The sequence below is a fragment of the Rhinoraja longicauda genome, chromosome 1, assembly GCF_053455715.1.
Source record: "Rhinoraja longicauda isolate Sanriku21f chromosome 1, sRhiLon1.1, whole genome shotgun sequence".
In the NCBI taxonomy this organism is placed as follows: Eukaryota; Metazoa; Chordata; class Chondrichthyes; order Rajiformes; family Arhynchobatidae; genus Rhinoraja; species Rhinoraja longicauda.
This window is the reverse complement of record NC_135953.1, coordinates 116,708,852-116,730,853: the sequence shown is the minus strand read 5'-3', so window position 1 is coordinate 116,730,853 and position 22,002 is coordinate 116,708,852. Positions and strand designations below refer to the sequence as shown.

The 22,002-nt window shown below is 42.8% G+C and overlaps 1 protein-coding gene across 3 annotated transcripts in view; it reads left to right on the top strand.

Moving 5' to 3' along the window:
* Positions 1 to 22,002, top strand: part of inpp4b (inositol polyphosphate-4-phosphatase type II B) — a 514,249-nt gene that overhangs the window by 16,181 nt on the left and 476,066 nt on the right. For all 3 annotated transcript variants that reach the window (XM_078404977.1, XM_078404995.1, XM_078404967.1), the window contains exon 2: positions 462 to 588. In XM_078404977.1, coding sequence (XP_078261103.1) covers positions 474 to 588 — 115 coding nt within the window. In that variant the 5' untranslated portion in view covers positions 462 to 473. The remainder of the gene's footprint in view (positions 1 to 461; positions 589 to 22,002) is intronic.

The following is a 22,002-nucleotide window of genomic DNA, read 5'->3' as shown; positions in this document are numbered from 1 at the left end:
GAAGAAGGGTCTCGACCCAAAACGTCACCCAATCCTTCTCCCCAGAGATGCTGCCTGACCCGCTGAGTTACTCCAGCATTTTGTATCTACCTTCGATTTAAACCAGCATCTGCAGTTCTTTTCCTAAATTCCAGAATAAAATAGTAAAATGTAGTGCAAATGACAATCACCTAGAAATATTTGAAAATCCTGATTTTTTTTGCTCTTTTTTTCTGTATATTTTTCAATGCACTGTGGTTGGGGATCTTTCAAGATGACAACAGTTGCTGTAACTCAGACTGCCATACTGTCAATTAAATAAATGATTTTGAAGAAAGGGAGATGCCTTTAGTTTTTCTAGAGTGAGAATATTTTTATTGGGAAAATAGTTTGAGTTATTCATTTTATTTTGTATTTAGTCATTGATATGGATCTTGCTTTGTTGACTGCTACATTAAGTCTTTCTTCTTCCATTTCATTAGTGATTAAATGAAATGAAATTCAACTCGGCTGAACTGTCCTCGTTCGCACAAAAGACTTCCTTCTATTTTGAAAAGGAAGGCGTTTTGAAAACCAGGAAATCAACAAATAAATGGAGAAGCCATCAAGGTTAAGTTCAAATTATTTTGTCATCTTTAAGTTGATAAAAGTAAGCTTGAAATTATTACCCATAATTTCAGCAGATAACCTGAATTTTCCTTGTGGAAGTGTTTCACTTGACCTCTGTTTTTGATTAGAATGGTGTAGGGGTGTAGAATTCATGACAATGTCTTCTTGATTGCTCAGTCAATTTTTAAATATTATCACAAGCTCTATCATGTAACAAATAAACTATCTTTGCAATGGTTTATTTTAATATTTGCTAACATCACATATGTTGATATGTTTATATATGGGGAGAAAGCAAGATCGGGGTACTGATTGTGGATGATCAGCCATGATCATATTACATAGTGGTGCTGGCTCGAAGGACCGAGTGGCCTACTCCTGCACCTATTTTCTATGTTTCTACAATGTTTACATTGGTTCATAATTGTTGGCACATTAACATCACATTGATGGGAAATTGTACAACATTTTTTCATGATCAAAATCAGTATTTAACGTTCTAAATTACTGACTAATAGAATGGAGTTCTTGGTTTGGTCCTTGCATCAGTCTTGTTGTTTTGTTGTTTATTCATAATGTAACTGGTAGACAATAATATAGTATCAGTGAAGAGGTATGAAATGTTCCTTTAACCAAAAATAATTGATCACACTGTTAAACCTGCACTATAAACAAATAAGTAAAGCAGTTTAAGCTTTAATTTTGAAAAGCAAAGATTGCTGGATACTGGAAGTCTGAAATGAAAACCGAAACTATTCTGCAGGTCAAGCAGCTTCCATGGAGAGAAAAATCATTCTCTCAATTATTAAATCTTTCTACCAGAATTGGCCTCCCCTAGTTTTGTGTGCATGAGAAAGATGTGGGAAATATTCAGTTAAGATGCAGTGGAATAGACCTGTGACTTTGTGATCAATACTGGGGAAAGATTTACAAAACCAATCTTGTTTTTGTAACAAAAACATCACATTATGTACAGTTCTGGTTGCTCCTTTACAGGGAGGATATGGAAGCTTTGGATAGGATGTAGAGGAGGTTTACTAGAATTATGCCTTTATGAGGGGGTACAAGCTACAAAGAGAGGTTGGATAGACTTGTTTTCCTTGGAACATCAGAGGCTAAAGGGAGCCGCAATGGAAGTATATAAAATTGTGAGAGGCTTTGATAGGGTAGACAGTCAGAACCTATTTCCCTGGATGAAAATATGAAATACTATATAGAATAAGGTGAAAGAAGCACCATTTAAAGAAGATGTGTCGGGCAAGTTTTTTTAAAAACACAGTCAGTGGTGAGGGTCTGGAATGCTCTGCCAGGGGTAGAGGTAGCAGCATTTAAGAGACCTTTGGATAGGCACATGGAGATGCAAGGGAATGGAGGAATATGGATTATGTGCAGGCACAGTCAATGTGGACCGAAGGGCCTGTTCCAGTGATGTACTGCAGTGCCTCTTAAACTATTTCAGTGTCATTCATCCTTGAGTCTTTATCACAAAATTTCATTCACCCTCGACTAAATTTTCTTATATTTTTTGGTAATTTTCGTCTTATTCTCCCTTGTGTATAATTTTATATATCATTTATTTTGTCACATGAGCAAAAAACATAAATCAACTCATTTCTTATTTGTTTATTTTATTCAACTTTTTGAACATCCTATGTAAAGAAAACTAGGAGTGAAAAAAAAAGAAGTTTAATTACCACTGGATTTGGAAAATCATTCTTTTAGAATGATAAAAAAAACATTCCAACATCTAAATACTGGGCTTCAGCCCCATCCTATCCTTTTGGGCTTTGATTACTTGGAAAATAAATATTTTCTTGGAAAATTACCTCAAAAAACCATGGAGTATGTGATTTAATATATTAGTATCCAACTAATATAACTTTCTATAACTCTCCCCAACAAAAGCTCAATACCACCAAATATCAACTTGCCATATTTGGCATACTTCTCTCCAGAAGCTGGCTCTTCCAAATCCAGATATATTTTAAAAGTTGTGCATGTGTACTGACATGTATATGTCACATGCTTGCACAAAACATCATCACAACATTATCTGTTGCTCAGTTCTGAATACCTGGCGCCCTCCCATCCTCCCAACTAGGAGTGACAACAAAATTAAGAACAGAAAAATTATTAGAATTTTTCCAGTTTACATAAAGTAAAGTTAGTAAACAACTGTCTTAGAACTTAGAATTAGATTCTTAGAAACAATGTTTTCTTATTGTGTATGTTTACCACAAATAAATGACAAGCAGTATACTTCTACTAGTACCTAATCAGATGTACAGCACTTTGGTCAACGTGGGTTGTTTTTAAATGTGCTATACAAATAAAATTGACTTGACTTGACTTGACACTTATCATCAATGACTAGGATGTTCCTGTACTCCTGTGACAAGCTTCTCAAACCGAGGTTCAATTTCCTTCTCCAAAGCAACCCGCATTACCGAATCAACATACTGAAGTGAATTGTGTCTTTTAGATTTCAATTCTACCAAGATCGAAAATTCTTGTTCAGACAGGAGAGTTGTGGTCATCATTAATAGTGGTTGAAGGGCCTTCAAGGCAATTGATTTGTATTCAGGGAAAGCAAGCAATCCAATCCAATAGTCTCCATAGTAGGAGTACATCTCAAAAGATGATTTTTGAGTGAAGTCATAATGAAGCTCCATCAACACTTCTGACATTTCCCCAAAATCTGCTCGCTTGATGTGGCTGGCGATAAAAGGATTAACTATCCACATCTGATTTTCCAAGTCCTGCAGATGCTTCTGAGGAAAATATGTTTCAAAATATTTAGACAGCAACTGCAGATGGTTGCAAATGATGTCCTTCAGTGTTTTCCCCAGATCAGGTTGCTTTTCTTCCCACTCACACTCTTTGAGGAAGCTTTCCAAATGTGGGAAATTGGAGAAATTGGTTTTACGAATGTTAATATGCAACATGGTGATCTTCATTTTCATGGCTTCTATTTTCCCAAGGACATCGATGATGTCACTTCATTTACCTTGAAGTGACAAATTGAGCCGATTCAAAAGTTCAAAAATAGAAGTCATGTAACACAATTTGGCCAGCCAAAAATCATTGTTGAAATGCATTACTTTCACATCACCTTGCTCAGTAAAAAATACAGACAGTTCATTCTTCAGGGACAGTACTCTTTCAAGGACTCTTCCATGTGACAACCATCGAACCTCAGAATGCAGGAGGAGAACCATATAATCTGCAGACATATCCTTGCAATAGCTCTGAAAACAGCCGACCTTTTTTCGCTTGTGGGCGAATAGTATTGACAATTTTCACCACATCTTGCAACAATTCTTCCAGCTCATTTGTCTGGTCATTGCAACGTGTTCAGTTTCTTGGCAGCCAGTGCTATAAACAACAATGTAAAAAGATGAAATTATGGGATTTTTCTTTGAAGCGAGCGGTGGCTCCTTTATGTTTCCCCATCATGGCTGCAGAACCGTCTGTAGTCACAGCAACACATTTGCTCCAAGATAAATTTTCATTTTCCATGAATTTGTCAATCATGGAGAAAATAAATTCACCTGTAGTTTGCTCTCCGACTGGCAAGCAAAAGAGATAATGCTCGACAATTTTTCCCAAGCTTTGATCCGGGAAACGACAATACACAATGAGTTGTGCATCATTTTTAATGTCCGTAGTTTCATCAAACTGCAGAGCGAAAAATGGTGCTTCCAACAGTTTTGCCATCAGCTGTGAAGTGATGCTTCAGATCTTCAGCAATTATAGTAGATCGAAGTTTCATTGTGTCATTGGACAAAGGAATTTGCACTACTTTATCCACTGCTTGCTTTCCACCATGTAGTAGATTGGCAACAATTTTCAAACGGTTTGACAACTTTGTATGGCGCTTTTTTTTCTTGTATGAGCACATGTATTATTTGAAGAGAGGCAAGAAGAAGTGTTTTTTTTAGTCGCAGTGTCATTCTTTACCATCGACTGGAAGAAATTCTCCAGCTTCCACAAATACTCACGAGTGTTTTTGAAAAACTGTATGGACTTGTTTTGATGATTGCTATGCTTTGTTCTTAAATGAGTCTGTAATTTTGAAGAAGCTAGGCACTGATTGCTATATTTTACACTGTAAAACATGCACTGAGTTGAGGGAGTAGAGCTTATTAAGGCCCTGTCCCTGTTAGGCGTATTTTAAGGCGACTGCCGGTGACTGTCATAGTCGTAGCAGGTTACCAAAAAAACGGCGACTGGACCCCCCCTACGACAAGCTACAACAACCTACCACCTAGCCGACAACAAGCTCCGGCAAACTACCGAAAACCGGCGACCCAATCGTCGCAAGTAGAACGTCCACCTACGACTTCACCTACGACGACACCTACGACGACCTACCACCACAGAGGCGACAACCTACGACAACCGAAGTCAACCTACGTCCACCCGCGACAAGCTATGACCCTGAAGACAGAAGACAACTGAAGACAATTCACTTTTCACCCACTTTCCCTATAAACGGGGGTGTACTGTAGGGTTTCCAATCATTCTGCATCATGACTATTTGAAAGTGGTGCCGTGAGAAACTACTCTGAAATACATTAACTTCATACATCAATTTTCCGTCAAAATGTCAAGAATTTCCTTTATTGATATTCAAACAAAAATTTTTTAAAGGTTGATAAGAACATACAACAGTGCATACAAAAATATTGTAATAAACTTCAATAAACTTCAATAAATTTCCATAAACTTCAAACTTTAAAATTCAAACTTTAAACAGAATACAAGTGCAAAAACATACAAAACCTAACATCATTTATGGACACATTACACTGATGGATGATCCGATCAAGTCCACACTTGAAATTCGCCGAAGTCAGCACCGGCGACAATTTACGTCACCTGGCGACATCCTGGCAACAACCTACGTCACCTGATGACAACCTACGACAGCGCCCAAGTCAAGCTACGCTCATTGGCGTCAAGCCAACAGTCGGCGAAATTTTTTAAGCCTTCGCAAAATCCAGCGGCGACCAGAAGAACGCTACAACTCTTTGGAGACTACTCACGACCATGCACGTGACACCCTGGCGACTGTGTGGCGACAGCCTAGTCATCTGTAGTCGCCAAAAAAATCGCCGAACTGGGACAGGGGCTTTAGTTCATTTTGTGGAAGGAAAAAGCCATACTTGATATATTCTTCATTCCACTTTCTTTTCTTGAGTTTTGAGGAGAGGGTACTTTGGTCGTGGTATTTTCTCTTGAGATTAAGTTTTTCCTTGCCCCTATCATTAACAATCATCATCTGTAACATACGTAACTACATTTTAAAGTTTGTTATCCTTGGTTTCCTTGTCACCCTTCACGTGACTTGTCTCCTGAACATACCTCCTCTTGAGTCCTGTTCGTTTCATTTTCTTTCAGAAATGAACTGCTTCAATAGACAATAGACAATAGGTGCAGGAGTAGGCCATTCAGCCCTTCGAGCCAGCACCGCCATTCAATGCGATCATGGCTGATCACTCTCAATCAGTACCCCGTTCCTGCCTTCTCCCCATACCCCCTCACTCCGCTATCCTTAAGAGCTCTATCCAGCTCTCTCTTGAAAGCATCCAACGAACTGGCCTCCACTGCCTTCTGAGGCAGAGAATTCCACACCTTCACCACTCTCTGACTGAAAAAGTTCTTCCTTCTGCACACTCTTCCTCTAGAGCTGGTTTCTTTAGGTACTTCAACAAAGACATAGTGTCTTAATCTGCAAATCAAACTCACAAAATACTGAAGTCGCTAGAATAGAAAATACAGAATATCACACCAAGAAAATTGCACAATCTAACTTTAGACTGCCTACAAACGGGGCTCAAATCTTAATATAGCTCGAATTCATGTTGTTTGAAGCAAATAAGTGCTGGTAGATTGAAGTACAGTAAATATATATAGAATTCTAGTTCTAGCAGAAAAGAAGTTAAATTGGCAACACAAAGTAAAGTTACAGTTCAACAATTGCCTCTGGCGATCCTCCAGTGTTGCCATTTATAAATTTACTAGACCAAGTGGACCCGTTGGGCCCATTCCAACAGGGAAGGGGAGAGGGTGTCATCACTGAGTGAGCCTTGGACTCAAAGCCTCTCCTGTATTGGTGTAGCACGACCAACCCCCCCACTCAATCCCTCTTATCCCCCCCTCCTCCCCCCACTGACCCACTCCACCCCCCCTACCCCACCCTCACTTGTCCCTCTCCTGCTCCCACCCTCACTCCCCCAGCCCTTCCCCCCTCCCCACCCCTATTCCCCCCTCCCCCTCTCCTGACCCCCACCCTCCCCTTCTCCCCACCCCCACTCTTCCCCCCACCCCCACTCTCCCCCACCCCCACTCCCCCCTCCTCCCCATCCCCCACCCCAACTCTCCCCGACCCCCTTTCCCCACCCCCACTCTCCCTGACCCACCCCCACTCTCCCCCTCCTCCCCCCACTCTCCCCCTCCTCCCCCCACTCTCCCCCTCCTCCTCCCACTCTCCTCCTTCCCCCACCCTCCCTTCCACCCACTCGGCCGTCACGCCCACTCCCCTCCATGGAGCCGTTGGCTGCGAAAGGCACTTACCAGTGCCCATGCGTTCAACGCTGACTGCCGACGTGCGAGTTTCTGCCGGGGCGGGGCCATGGCGAGGTGAGAGGTGGGAGGGGAGGGGAGAGGAGAGGGAATGACAGCACGGGGTGGGCGGCGGCGCTGCCGGCGGCCATCTTGTTTTGGCGAGTGAGGAGCAAATGAAGTCGAACATGGAGCATTGTGACGTCATATGCTGAGGAGTTTCAGGAAATGGGTTAGAAAGTGATTTTTTAAACTTTAAAATGTCCGTAGCTTTAAAAATATAGCTTCAATTTGAATGAGTTTTTACATAATATGCCCAGGATAATGGTGAGTCACGTGGTGCAAAAATTGTGGTGCAATGGTGTATCGTTTTGGCTGTGCGAACCACCACAAACACACATACACACGGACTGACTGCCGGACCGGTCCGGACCGGACCGGACCGGACCGGACCGGACCGGACCGGACCGGACCGGACCGGACCGGACCGGACCGGACCGGACCGGACCGGACCGGACCGGACCGGACCGGACCGGACCGGACCGGACCGGACCGGACCGGACCGGACCGGACCGGACCGGACCGGACCGGACCGGACCGGACCGGACCGGACCGGACCGGACCGGACCGGACCGGACCGGACCGGACCGGACCGGACCGGACCGGACCGGACCGGACCGGACCGGACCGGACCGGACCGGACCGGACCGGACCGGACCGGACCGGACCGGACCGGACCGGACCGGACCGGACCGGACCGGACCGGACCGGACCGGACCGGACCGGACCGGACCGGACCGGACCGGACCGGACCGGACCGGACCGGACCGGACCGGACCGGACCGGACCGGACCGGACCGGACCGGACCGGACCGGACCGGACCGGACCGGACCGGACCGGACCGGACCGGACCGGACCGGACCGGACCGGACCGGACCGGACCGGACCGGACCGGACCGGACCGGACCGGACCGGACCGGACCGGACCGGACCGGACCGGACCGGACCGGACCGGACCGGACCGGACCGGACCGGACCGGACCGGACCGGACCGGACCGGACCGGACCGGACCGGACCGGACCGGACCGGACCGGACCGGACCGGACCGGACCGGACCGGACCGGACCGGACCGGACCGGACCGGACCGGACCGGACCGGACCGGACCGGACCGGACCGGACCGGACCGGACCGGACCGGACCGGACCGGACCGGACCGGACCGGACCGGACCGGACCGGACCGGACCGGACCGGACCGGACCGGACCGGACCGGACCGGACCGGACCGGACCGGACCGGACCGGACCGGACCGGACCGGACCGGACCGGACCGGACCGGACCGGACCGGACCGGACCGGACCGGACCGGACCGGACCGGACCGGACCGGACCGGACCGGACCGGACCGGACCGGACCGGACCGGACCGGACCGGACCGGACCGGACCGGACCGGACCGGACCGGACCGGACCGGACCGGACCGGACCGGACCGGACCGGACCGGACCGGACCGGACCGGACCGGACCGGACCGGACCGGACCGGACCGGACCGGACCGGACCGGACCGGACCGGACCGGACCGGACCGGACCGGACCGGACCGGACCGGACCGGACCGGACCGGACCGGACCGGACCGGACCGGACCGGACCGGACCGGACCGGACCGGACCGGACCGGACCGGACCGGACCGGACCGGACCGGACCGGACCGGACCGGACCGGACCGGACCGCCCTCAAAGGTTACATTACAGTAAATTTGGGAAATATCTTGCTACTTTGAAATTAGAAAACCATAGGCAGAGCGAAAAAAACATATCAAATTTCCAGCTCCACTGCCATTAAAGCCAATAAGAGCTTACTAACCACTTTAATGGCAATGCCTTTTTTAAGTATAGAAAAATATATATAAATATCTGAAAAAAATTAAGTAATTCACCCTTTATTCACCCCTCTAGTTTCATTCACCCCCAAAATAATTTCATTCACCCTTGGGTGAACCATTCACCAGTTTAAAAAGCACTGATGTACTGTCTTATGTATTATGTTTATTATTTTTATTAGAGAAAATGGATGAAATATGTGAATTCAGAGATAAAAGTTACTAATTTACAGTGAAATGGTAAAATATAACATAAATCAGACTTTGTGTCACGAATGTCCTCCATCAAAAGCAGCAGATGCAATATTAATAAGTCTCATTCAAAAGAGAACTGGATAAAATGTGTTAAGAGGAATGGAATAGGAATAAATTCAGACAGTTATTCAATGTGTACTTCGAAGAATAACATTTAGTGCCATCCAAGTATTATTGGAAACATCAGAGATGTTTAGAGAATACATTGTAAAGAATGTGAAAAACAACATTTTCTGGAGCTTTTTTTGGTGCGCTAGGAACCATTTTTGGAACTTTTCTCTTTGGCAGATTAAATAGATTGATTTTTAATCCATAAACGGGTGGAATCTGTGTGATTTTCGAGGGGAATAGGATTGATTGCTGAAATATTCACTTGTTACTCAAGAAGCAGAAACAGCATAGATGCTGGAAATCTGTAATAAAAACAAGAAAATCATGGTGTTCTCAGCAGTCAGTCATCATGTCGAGAAATAAATAAAATTAACTTGGGAAAGTAAGCTAACAAATATGTTTTATGTTGCAGAGAGGAGAAGGAATGGGGAGAATATAGAGAATATTTGAGATAAAGCGGTGAGAAAAGATCTCCAGGTGACACAATAATTTTCAGCGCTATATAAGAAGAGGAGCTGAATGCTAGTTAATCCTAAGAGATCAATTTCAAGATGTATAAAGAGGAGCATAAATGAAAGGAATTACTGGGAAAAAGCATGCTAGAAATGTGGCATGCAGTACGAAGTGTGTAAGAAGGAACTGCAGATGCTGGTTGAAACTGAAGACCGGACTCGACCCGAAACGTCACCCATTCCTTATCTCCAGAGATGCTGCCTGTCCCGCTGAGTATTATATCCCAGCTTTTTGTAGCCCAGCTGAGTATTATATCCCAGCTTTTTGTGTCTATGCAGTATGTAGTGCTTGCCAGAGATCTGAACAGATGAGGTAGCATCCGTGGAGAGAGGAAAAAGATTGAGCTAATTTAGCAGGTGAATGTGCTTGCATTGGAACTGGTTGGTCATCTGAAAGGCTTGCTATCTGAAATTATTGAATGCTACATGTCAGATAGGCTTTTTAGCTTTCCGCAATTGGTGGTGTGTGTAAATGAATAGTTGACTCAAAATTTAACAAGATGACTAATCAAGTAAGTTTGGAACTCCACTGAGATCATGTTGATGAATTCCTGCATTTCACTGAAACAAATGCAAGTTCTTGGCTGGAACCAAACGATGTATTTTTATATTAATTATTATAGAAAGAAGCAGAGTAATTTGCGGATGAATCGCATTCAATGTTTTCCCAGATGATTGATATGCAAATTAGCTTAATTGTAGCACCATCTTCTAATGATTTTATTTTTTTGTAGTGCATCATGAGTTTTTTTCTTTTGTCAGTTTCATTAATGTTGTCGGATTAATTTAAAATTGTAACTTTTCATTGAAGCCCTATTATTTTTTTTCTTTAATAATTTGCCTTTCTTATTGAGAACCATTATTGTCCTGCTTGCTTGTCAGTTTAGTCAATTTGTTCATAGGTTTTTGGATGATACTAATCTATTTGCAGTTCATGTAATTGGATTTAAAAAACAAAGCAGCAAGCAGCAGGGCATTTGTGCAAATTAATCTTTGGTGGCATTCTTGCTCCACTTGAGCATTCTCATCGAAATCTATTATTTTAATTCTTTATTTATTTCAAAAACACATCCAGATTTGCTTTAAACAAATCTATACTATATGTGTGAATTTTTCATCACCACTACTCTGGGCAAAAAACATTCTGAAGCATTCTTACTTTGATTTTTGTGTAAGAAGGAACTGCAGATGCTGGTTTAAACCGAAGATAGACACAAAAAGCTGGGGTAACTCAGCGGGACAGGCAGCATTTCTGGAGAGAAGGAATGGGTGACATTTCGGGTCGACACCCTTCTTCAGACTTTGATTTCCACTTTGATTTTATATGTATATGATTACTCGTGGAAACTCCCACTTTGTGTCTAACTTGCCAAAACCATTCATAGTTCTATTTGGTCATCCTCATTCTTCTTCCTTTCAAGTGTAAAAAATACAGCGTGTTCATCCTTTCCTGATGTGCACAGTCTTACTGAAAGCAAACAGGCCCTTTGGACCAACTCATACGTGTCCACTAGGTTTTATCACTGAGTTTGTGCTATTTAGCTGCATTAGGTCTATAACTTTCTAAACCTTTTCTATCCATTACCTGTCTAAATGTCTTTTACCTGTCACAATTTTATATGTTTTTCAGCATCTCTTGTAGCGTGTTCCATGTATACTCAGCCCTTCATGTCTCTTTCAAATCTTTCCTCTCACCTTAAATCTGCCTTCTAGTTCTGTACTCCATAACCCTAGGAAAAAAGACTACAACTGGAAAAATACCTTTTCTGGGCCTCTCATGATTTTATACACCTCCATAAGGCCTGAACCTCATGTCGAGAACTTTTGCAGTTGACAGCATATGCATAGAAATCCAGGATGTTCCTGTTTGACCCACTAAATATTATTTACATTAGGACCCAATGAAATCTGGTCCAACAGGAAATCATTTTCAGGTTGTTCAGCAATGCAGGTATATTTTAAGCTTAATAATGAGAGGGACGAGCAATAGATAGTAGATGTGACAGTGCAAGTAGAGAAATAATGTGAAAGGGAAGGAAGCTGATTAGGAAATTATGTATTTGATTTATTATCCCATTAATGCACTTTAGATTGTAGGTGAATTTGAATTTACTGTAATTGTACTGTAAATATAGTTACCAATGCTGTAGTTTTGAAAAATGCACATAAACCTGCATACTTTAGTATTTAAAAAAGGACTGTTATAAATTTTAAGATATTAACATATACTTTCCCCACATATTCAAAATTTAACTAGCACAAATGCCACCTGACATTTGAGCCTTATTTATATAACATTGAAAGATTCAACCAATAATTCAACTCCTTCATTGAAATCATATTGCAAAACTTCATTTCTGCAGTTATTCAGAGAGGCATCAACATTAATTCCAATAAATATTGCATTTATGTTAGCTCATGCTTGAATGGATTGAATGATATTAAATTATGGTTACATAAATAAGATTCTATATCAAACTAAAATAATGAACTGTTTGATTCTCAAGTTGGAGGAGCGAAAAGGGGCCAAATTGCAACCATTAATTAATATTAATTTAACTATTGATTTGTGTTGTGGGCAAAAACAAAATGTTGGAGGAACTCAGCAGATCAGACTGCATTTGTGGAGGGAACGGAAAGATAACATTTTGGGTTGGGACACTTCTTCAGACTGAGCATAGAAACATAGAAAATAGGTGCGGGAGGAGGCCATTTCTTTCACCGTAATACACCTCCAAATAATGTAAGTGTTAGTACACTACACATATCTCTTTATTGTGATTTTCATCTTTACTGGCCTGTAAAATGAAAGTTGCTGTTTACTCCAGAATATTCAGGTTTTACTGCCTATGTTTTCCCTGAAATTATAAACCTTTCTCTTTGGCAGTCTTTAGGGCTAAAGAATGTCTCGCTTCTCCCCCAGTTTTGTGGATTCTGAAGCAGCTGATGAGGCTAATGTGGGAATAATAGACGTTTTCACAGATCAAATCAAGTTGAGTTTATTATCATGTGCTTAAGTCCAGTAAGGTACAGGTACATTGAAAAATCTTGCAGCAGTATTACTGGCACATTGACTTGGACAAACACACATCATATTATACATAAATTATACATAAATTACACATAACATTTCTAAAAGAAAGAAGGCTGAGTAGGAAACAAGGTATTAGTGCAAAAACATAATTAGAAAAAAAATCTCCATGGTATTGCACGAGGCGGACTGTAGTGTTTTGTTGTTGAAGTAAGATTATAGTTGTGCAGGTTGGTTCAAGAACCTGATAGCTGTAGGAAAGTAACTGTTATTGAACCTGGTGATGTGGGTCTTCGGTCATCTGTACCTCCTGCTTGACGGTAGCACTGAGAAGAGCACATGACCTGGATTGCGGGGATCCTTGATGATGGCTTTCTTGAGGCAGCATCTCACGCGGATGCTTTAGATGGAGGGATGGCTGAGCATGTAATGGACTGGCCTAAGTCTGTCACGCTCTGCAGCCTCATGCATTCCTGAGTGTTGAAGTTGCCATTACTAGGACATGATGCAAACAATGAGGATACTTTCTACTATGCATCTGTAGAAGTTTGTTAGAGTATTTGGAGACATATTGAATGTCTTCAAACTTCTAGGAAAGTAGAGTCTCCGGTTTGCCTTCTTCCTGATTACATCTATGTGCTGGATCCAGGACAGCCCATTCAAACTGTTAACATCCAGGACTCTCTCCACCATTGCCCCACCAATGCAAACTGGTGCGTGGTCTCTTGATTTCTCCTTTCTGAAGTCAACAATTGTTCCTTGGTCTTGTTGACATTGAGTGAGAGATGTAGGAAAATAACTGCAGATGCTGGTACAAATCGAAGGTATCACAAAATGCTGGAGTAACTCAGTGGGTCAGGCAACATCTCAGGAGAGAAGGAATGGGTGACGTTTCGGGTGGTGACGTTTCGGGTGGTGACCCTTCTTCAGACTGATGTCAGGGGAGGGGGTGGGACAAAGAAAGGATGTAGTTGGAGACAGGAAGGTAATGGGAGAACTGGGAAGGGGAGGGGAAAGAGAGGGACAGAGGAGCTATCTGAAGTTAGAGAAATCAATGTTCATACCGCTGGGGTGTAAGCTGCCCAAGCGAAATATGAGATGCTGTTCCTCCAATTTGCAGTGGGCCTCACTATGACAATGGAGGAGGCCCATGACAGAAAGGTCAGACTGGGAGTGGGAGGGGGAGTTGAAGTGCTGAGCCACTGGGAGATCAGGTTGGTTAAGGAGGACTGAGTGAAGGCGGACTAAATGAGAGGTTGCTGTTGTAGCATCGCTTAATCAGGTGTTCTGTCTCCCTCCAGTGTGCTGCCTCATCATCACTGGTGATTTGGATTACCACAGTGGGTTATCAGTGAATTTATTGATGGCATTAGAGCAATGCTTAGTCACAGTCATGGATGTAAGAAGAGTGGAACAGGGGGCTTAGTGCACTGCCTTGAGGTACAACTGTGTTGATGGTCAATGAGGAAGAGATGTTACTGATCTGCACTGTTTGCCAATGTGGAAATCAAGGATTCAGTTGAAAAGGAAGGTACAGGAACTACTATGGTTGCTCTATGTACTTTAGATTTTGCACTATCACAAAAATTACTTGACATTTTTTTTGTATATTTATTGTTGTGATTGCATCTAATGTGCCTGAAAAGCTGCGCAGAGCACGGATTTTCATTGTTTTAAGCTGATAGAAGTACGTAACATTATTAGAGGCATTATAGGGTAGATAGTCAATCTCTTTCTCGGGGTAGAAATATAAAATATTAGAGGGCATAGCTTTAAGGTGAAAGGTGAAAAGTTCAGAAGGTGATTTACAAGACACGTTTTTTACAGAGAGAGTGGTTTGTGCCTAAATGTGCTGCCGGGGAAAGCGGTGGAAGCAGATATACAGTAATAGCAAGGTTTAAGAGGACAGACACGTGAACACACGGGGAATGGAGGGACATAGACCACATGCAGGAAGATGTGCAATTTAAATTGGCATCATGGTTGGGACCAATATCATAGACACAAGGGCCTGCTCCTGTGCTGTACTGTTTTTTGTTATATGAATCCAAAATTGATTGACAGTTTAGATCCATAAAAACTGTTCCTTCTGGCTGGAGTGTTTAGAGGCTTGTGCAAATTTGATGTTTGCTCACACTCAAGAGTGAGATTAATATAATTTAAACTCCTTGAGAATCAAAAACATAGGGTTCAGTAGGAATGTGAACATAATGTCAACTGTGATTTTATTGAATGATGGAGTTTGCTTCAGGGGGCTTGTGGCCTATTCCTGTCACTATAACTTATTATGAAGTAACTGTGCAGGGAACAACAAAAGAACAGTTTAATCGTTAGATCTAACAATGTAGCAGTAAATCCTAAAACTGTCAAATAACTATAAAGATGCAATTAACACAGAGCCTTGGGGCAGTGGATTAAGAAATTATGTGAAACATTTGTTCCAAACTGTTCATGAGCTGACATGCTGAAATTAATGGATTTCTCATTAGAAATGGATCTCTAAGGGAAGAGTTGATGTTGTGAGTTGCCAATGACCTTTCATCCATAAGCAAAATGGAAATTTGAAATAAAAATGGAAAATCCCAGAGATACTCAGCAGGACAGGAAACATCTGTGGAGAGAGACACAGTTAAATTTTCCTTTAATCAAAACTGAAAAAATGCGAGAAATGTGTTTTAATTTGCAGGAAAGGGGAACAGTAGGAGAGATCAAAGAGAAAGTCTGTGATAAGATGGAGACCATCTTGTCCAGGTGATGCATGTGGCTGATGAGGTGGTGAATGTTTGATCACAACCATTTTGTCTAAGGGAATGTAACTGGTACATGATGAAAGTGGGCCCCAGTGGAAAATGAAGCAAAAAAAAATGCCACATCCATGAGATGCAGAACACAGCAGTTGGTAAAATGTAGAAACAAGGAACTGCAGATGCTGGTTTGCTAAGAACAGAAAACAAATAATGGAGTAACTCAGCGGGTCAGGCAGCATCCCTGGAGAACATGGATCACTGACATTTTGAGTCCGGACCCTTCTTACGATTGTTTTTTTTAATTTTTATTTATTTTTTATTTTTTGTTTTTTTGGAAGTAAGCACATTACATTTTAATGGTTCCTTTTTACAGGTGCCAAGAATTATTAAAACATTATTTGTACAACTTCCTTTTTAAAAAGAAATGAGAAAGAAAGAAGTAGTGAAGAGTAAAGAATAAATTAGTGAGTATCGAGTGAAAAAAAAAAAAAAAAAAAAAAGGAAATGTGCGAAAGTAAAGCAGAGAGGAGATTCTCCCACGCAACCAATCGATGTTTTTTTTTTTTTTTAATATTCTTAATCAATTTTCAGTCAAACCCCGAATTTTAATTTTATGCTGATATTACACCGCATGATTCCACAAGGTCAATAAATGGAGACCAACTCGATAAGAATTGGTCTTTTTTTTCTATTAGGAGGAGTCTCATTTCTTCCAAATGTGCTGTTTCCAACATATTACCAATCCACATTTTAAGTGTTGGTGGAATAGACTTTTTCCACAATTTAAGTATGAGTTTTTTCGCTATTATTAAACCATAATTAAAAAATGAGATTTGGGATATATTTAATTTACGATTGTTAATGTTACAGCTAGAGTTGGGTGTCGTGTCTGTTCAGCAGAAAGTGCAATCTGAGCTTCCTATTGTTTAAATTATCAGGCCTCTGTCTTTGCCCTCCTGTGGTGTACTAATAAAGCACAACGTGAGCTTGGGCAACTTCTCATCTTCCATCCAACACGTTGCATCCTTGGGGCACAATATCGAATTCAACAATTTCAGATAACCAGCCTTTCCTGTTTGTGTCAGAACCGGCTGGTTCTGATGTTAGGTAATCCACCTGTAACAATAACTCAGTTGTTCACTCTCCACACATGCTGCTTGAGTCTGGCTCATTTTATGATTTTGGGTGGAGATTGTTCAAAGAAAACACCAACAGAACTAAAAAAAAAAGCTGGACAGATGTGCTGATGGCTAGCTGGTGTTTCTGCGGAGAAGTGCCGGCCAGTTGCATGCATGTTTCAATGCTTATGTACTGCTGAGTAGATGGTGGCACTTCTGAACTCTTGCTCTCTTTACTTATCACTGGGTGTAGCAGGAGTTCTATAATGTAATGAACTGAGTGCTGGAAACTCTGGGTCTCACTCCTTGGGTTTATGCTAGTCGTAGCACATCTAGTGTTTAGTTTATTGTTATGAGTACCGTGGTACAGAGAAAAGCTTTTTGTTGTGTGCTAACCAGTCAGCGGAAAGATTATATACATGATTACAATCCACGGTGTACAGATACATAAGAAGGGGAATAACGTTTAGTGCAAGATAAAGTCCAGTAAATTCTGATGTGTTATCCCATTTATTTCAATGGCGTGTCAACTTGCCTAAAAAGGTAAATGGTTAGATTGAAAATGCATTTTTATTAAACATAGATTTAAATAATCTCTTCGATTTTAAGTTAAGAAATGGCCCTAAAATCCACTTGGAATTTACAGGTTGTGTAAATGTACCCCAAAATCTGCTTCATGATATTGCTGGTCAACAATTCTCCACTACTTTATGGTGTACTTCAGCATTTCATTATTGTTCATCCAACGATAGTTGTAAACCCACCATAGTTTGGGCCAATGTCCCAGAACAGATTAATGCCGACTAAATACCAGTTACCTGTTTTGCATGACGTTCAGTGGGAAATGCTGAAAGTTGAAAGTTCAAAGTAGAAATAAAGGAATATATTTCAATTAAAGGCTACTCATTTATGTTTCTGGCAGTATAATAGACAGTGATATGGAATTCAATTTGCAATGGAGCAGCATGCCATGAATTAAGAACTCATTAATTCAAATTGTTTTTTTTATCAATTTGTGGGCCAAAAGTATTCTTCAGATGGCATAATAATGCTTCTGTTATAAAATAGCATTTTCATCAAACAAACTGCAAATGAAACCATGAAGATGGGAGTAATACTGTAGACATCTCGTATATTATCTGCAAATCCTGTCACTGTAATGCACTCCTGCCACACATGGTTGATAGTACTCTTTCTGCAATTAAACAACGTATCCTTCACAAGTCAAGCCACCGGATTTCAACTTGCATATTTGCAACTAATGAAATCATTGCCCTATATGTGTCCAAAAAGAACCAAAGTATTATGGCTATATAACATCGAAGTATACTGTTATTAATTCCAGTCTGAAGAAAGGTCTCGACCCGAAATGTCACCCATTCCTTCTCTCCCGAGATGCTGCCTGACCTGCTGAGTTACTCCAGCATTTTGTGAAATAAATACCTCCTGTTATTAATTTCTATCAGGAGAAGGTTTAATTCGGGATGGATGCAGCATGGACAAATGAAATGCTGCCTTTTTGCTATCAAATTATATTCCTCACTTGAGTTGATTATATTAAAGAAATGCACTGTGTTTTGTACATAGTCATCTTGGCTGTACACAGTGTGGAGTGTGCAGTCAGATCGTGTGGTTGCAGCCATTTTAGTTGTCTTGCTGCCAGCATTGAGTTAATGTAATAAAGAGTTCTGTTGTACCTTGAAGACTCTCAAGTTTTATACAGACATAGAACAAGAATACAAAAGTGGTGTTAGGAGTGGGAGACATCGGATTGTGTCCAAAGACCCAGGTAAGAGCCTATTTAAAAAAAATGTTTTAAACATGTCTCGGTAATTTGATCGTTTCGATCCCGAGCGAGAAAGGTGGTCGTCGTATTTAATGTGCGCTGAGTTTTATTTTGAAAGTATGGGAATTATGACTGACCTGAGGAAGAAGGATGTCTTCTGTTCATCAATGTCTCCAGAAACTTTTGCATTACTTCAAAATGTACTTACAGAAGAAGTAACTGAAGTTTCATATGCTGAAATCACAATGGCTTTGCAGCTGCATTATGAAGAAAGTCGAAATTTTCTCACAGCTCGCCTCAATAGACAATAGACAATAGGTGCAGGAGTAGGCCATTCAGCCCTTCGAGCCAGCACCGCCATTCAATGCGATCATGGCTGATCACTCTCAATCAGTACCCCGTTCCTGCCTTCTCCCCATACCCCCTCACTCTGCTATCCTTAAGAGCTCTATCCAGCTCTCTTGAAAGCATCCAACGAACTGGCCTCCACTGCCTTCTGAGGCAGAGAATTCCACACCTTCACCACTCTCTGACTGAAAAAGTTCTTCCTCATCTCCGTTCTAAATGGCCTACCCCTTATTCTTAAACTGTGGCCCCTTGTTCTGGACTTCCCCAACATTGGGAACATGTTTCCTGCCTCTAATGTGTCCAATCCCCTAATTATCTTATATGTTTCAATAAGATCCCCCCTCATCCTTCTAAATTCCAGTGTATACAAGCCTAATTGCTCCAGCCTTTCAACATACGACAGTCCCGCCATTCCGGGAATTAACCTAGTGAACCTATGCTGCACGCCCTCAATAGCAAGAATATCCTTCCTCAAATTTGGAGACCAAAACTGCACACAGTACTCCAGGTGCGGTCTCACCAGGGCCCGGTACAACTGTAGAAGGACCTCTTTGCTCCTATACTCAACTCCTCTTGTTATGAAGGCCAACATTCCATTGGCTTTCTTCACTGCCTGCTGTACCTGCATGCTTCCTTTCAGTGACTGATGCACTAGGACACCCAGATCTCGTTGAACATCCCCTCTTCCTAACTTGACACCATTCAGATAATAATCTGCCTTTCTATTCTTACTTCCAAAGTGAATAACCTCACACTTATCTACATTAAACTGCATCTGCCATGTATCCGCCCACTCACACAACCTGTCCAAGTCACCCTGCAGCCTTATTGCATCTTCCTCACAATTCACACTACCCCCCAGCTTAGTATCATCTGCAAATTTGCTAATGGTACTTTTAATCCCTTCATCTAAGTCATTAATGTATCGATTTCTACTGGACGGTGCAACAGGAAGGGCAATCTATCACCGAATTTCTTGCCGAACTTCGCACCAAGGCAAAGGCATGTGATTTTAAAGTTCAATGCTGCATAAAGTGCCAAGACGATACGTTGCGTGATAGACTGGTCATGGGCAGCAGGCACGCATTCATCCATCAGGCGATTCTCAAGGAATCGGACGCCTCATTGAAGAATGTGCTGCAGTGTGCTAAGATGGCCGAGCTGCTAAGTAAAGAACTGCACAAAATGCCCGGTGATACAGCATCGAAGCTCTCTCAAGAAGTGCATACAGTTCGTCAGACTCATCTGCAACGCCAGAAACCATTTGATCGACCCCAGAGCAAATCCGGAGAAGAAGGGGCAGTTTCAGAAGAGCTGTTCCCCTGTGGGGGGAGGATCGAAACCCTGCTACCGGCTCAACTGCTCATCATCACCGTGAGTGCCCGTATATCGAGTCCGTTTGTTACGCCTGTAAACGAAAAGGTAATCTCCAGGCAGTGTGTCAATCCGTAGGAAAGCTGAGAAAGGGAAAGAAAGCACAAAATACAGTCGACCAAATCGCGGAGACCATTTCTATTGAAGTGCTCGGTGTGTTCATGATCACCGACAAGCCAAGGATTTTGCTGCAGGTCTTGAACGTCGATCTACAGTTCCAGGTGGACACTGGTGCAGCTGTGTCGCTAGTGGGTCAGGACATCTGGGAGAGGATCGGATCGCCGAAACTGAAACTGACCAACATCCGCCTTATCGGATACGGATGATAGGCCATTCCCATGAAAGGCAAATGCACTGTCGCCGTTTCCTGTAATGGTATGACACAGATGTTGCCGCTGATCGTCGTTGGCAAAGAAGGTACATCCCTGTGCTCCATCGACTGGATCCGTGCTTTCAAGCTTGACATGAACGCCTTGATCTACGAAGGATCAACCATGGCATTGTCATCTACCATGGACTGCAACGTGGTCAGCAAGTGCGAGAACAACATGCAGAAGGTTCTTGACCAGTTTCCGGCTGTTTTCGCACCTGGACTCGGGCACTGCACAAAGATGAAGGCACGGCTCATACTCAGAGACGATGCCGTCCCTAAGTTCTTCAAACCATGACCAGTTCCATTCAGTCGGATGGCCGCCGTCGACAAGGAACTCTGCCGCCTTGAAAAAATGGGAATTATCACACATGTGGACGATTCAGAATGGGCCACACCCATAGTTGTCGTTCAGAAACCTTGCTGCAAGGTGTGCATCTGAGGCGACTACAAAGTGAATGTAAACCCTCAATTGCACATTGATCAACACCCCATACCAAGAGTGGACGAGCTGTTCGTCAAGCTGCAAGGAGGTCAGTACTTCTCCAAATTGGACATGTCCAATGCGTATCTCCAAGTGGAACTGGACGACGAGACAAAAAACCTGCTCGTGATCAACAAGCACAAGGGACTGTTCAGATACAACCGATTGTCATTTGGACCGGCACCGGCGCCGGCCATCTTCCAGAAACTGGTCGACAAACTGGTTGCCAGGATTCCGTATGTAGCCGCCTACTTGGATGACATAATTGTCACCGGCCGGACAGAGGAAGAACATCTGCAGAACCTAAAACAGATCCTCACAGCACTGAACAACTACGGCATGGACAAGTGTGCATTCTTTCGTAAACAGGTCACATATCTCGGACATGTGATCTCGGCAAGTGGTCTGAAGCCATCGGAAGAAAGAGTGGACACCATTGTGAAATTGCCGACGCCCGAAAATGTGAAGCAACTTGAAAGCTTCATTGGAAAGGTGAACTACTATGGCAAGTTCATACCGGCACTTTCGACCTTGTGCGCACCATTGAACAACCTATGAAAACAGGATGTCGAATGGCACTGGTCCAAAGAGTGTGACCATGCATTCACCAGGTTGAAGGAGATGCTCGCCCAGAAGATGTGTTTGGTCACTATGACCCATCGAAGCCGATCTCTCTGGCCGCCGATGCATTGCCGTATGGTCTTGGAGCTGTAATCTCACAAACGGCGCAGAACGGCAAGGAAGAACCAATCGCGTTCGCATCCAAAACGCTGACAACTGCCGAGAAAAACTATAGTCAATAGACAATAGACAATAGACAATAGGTG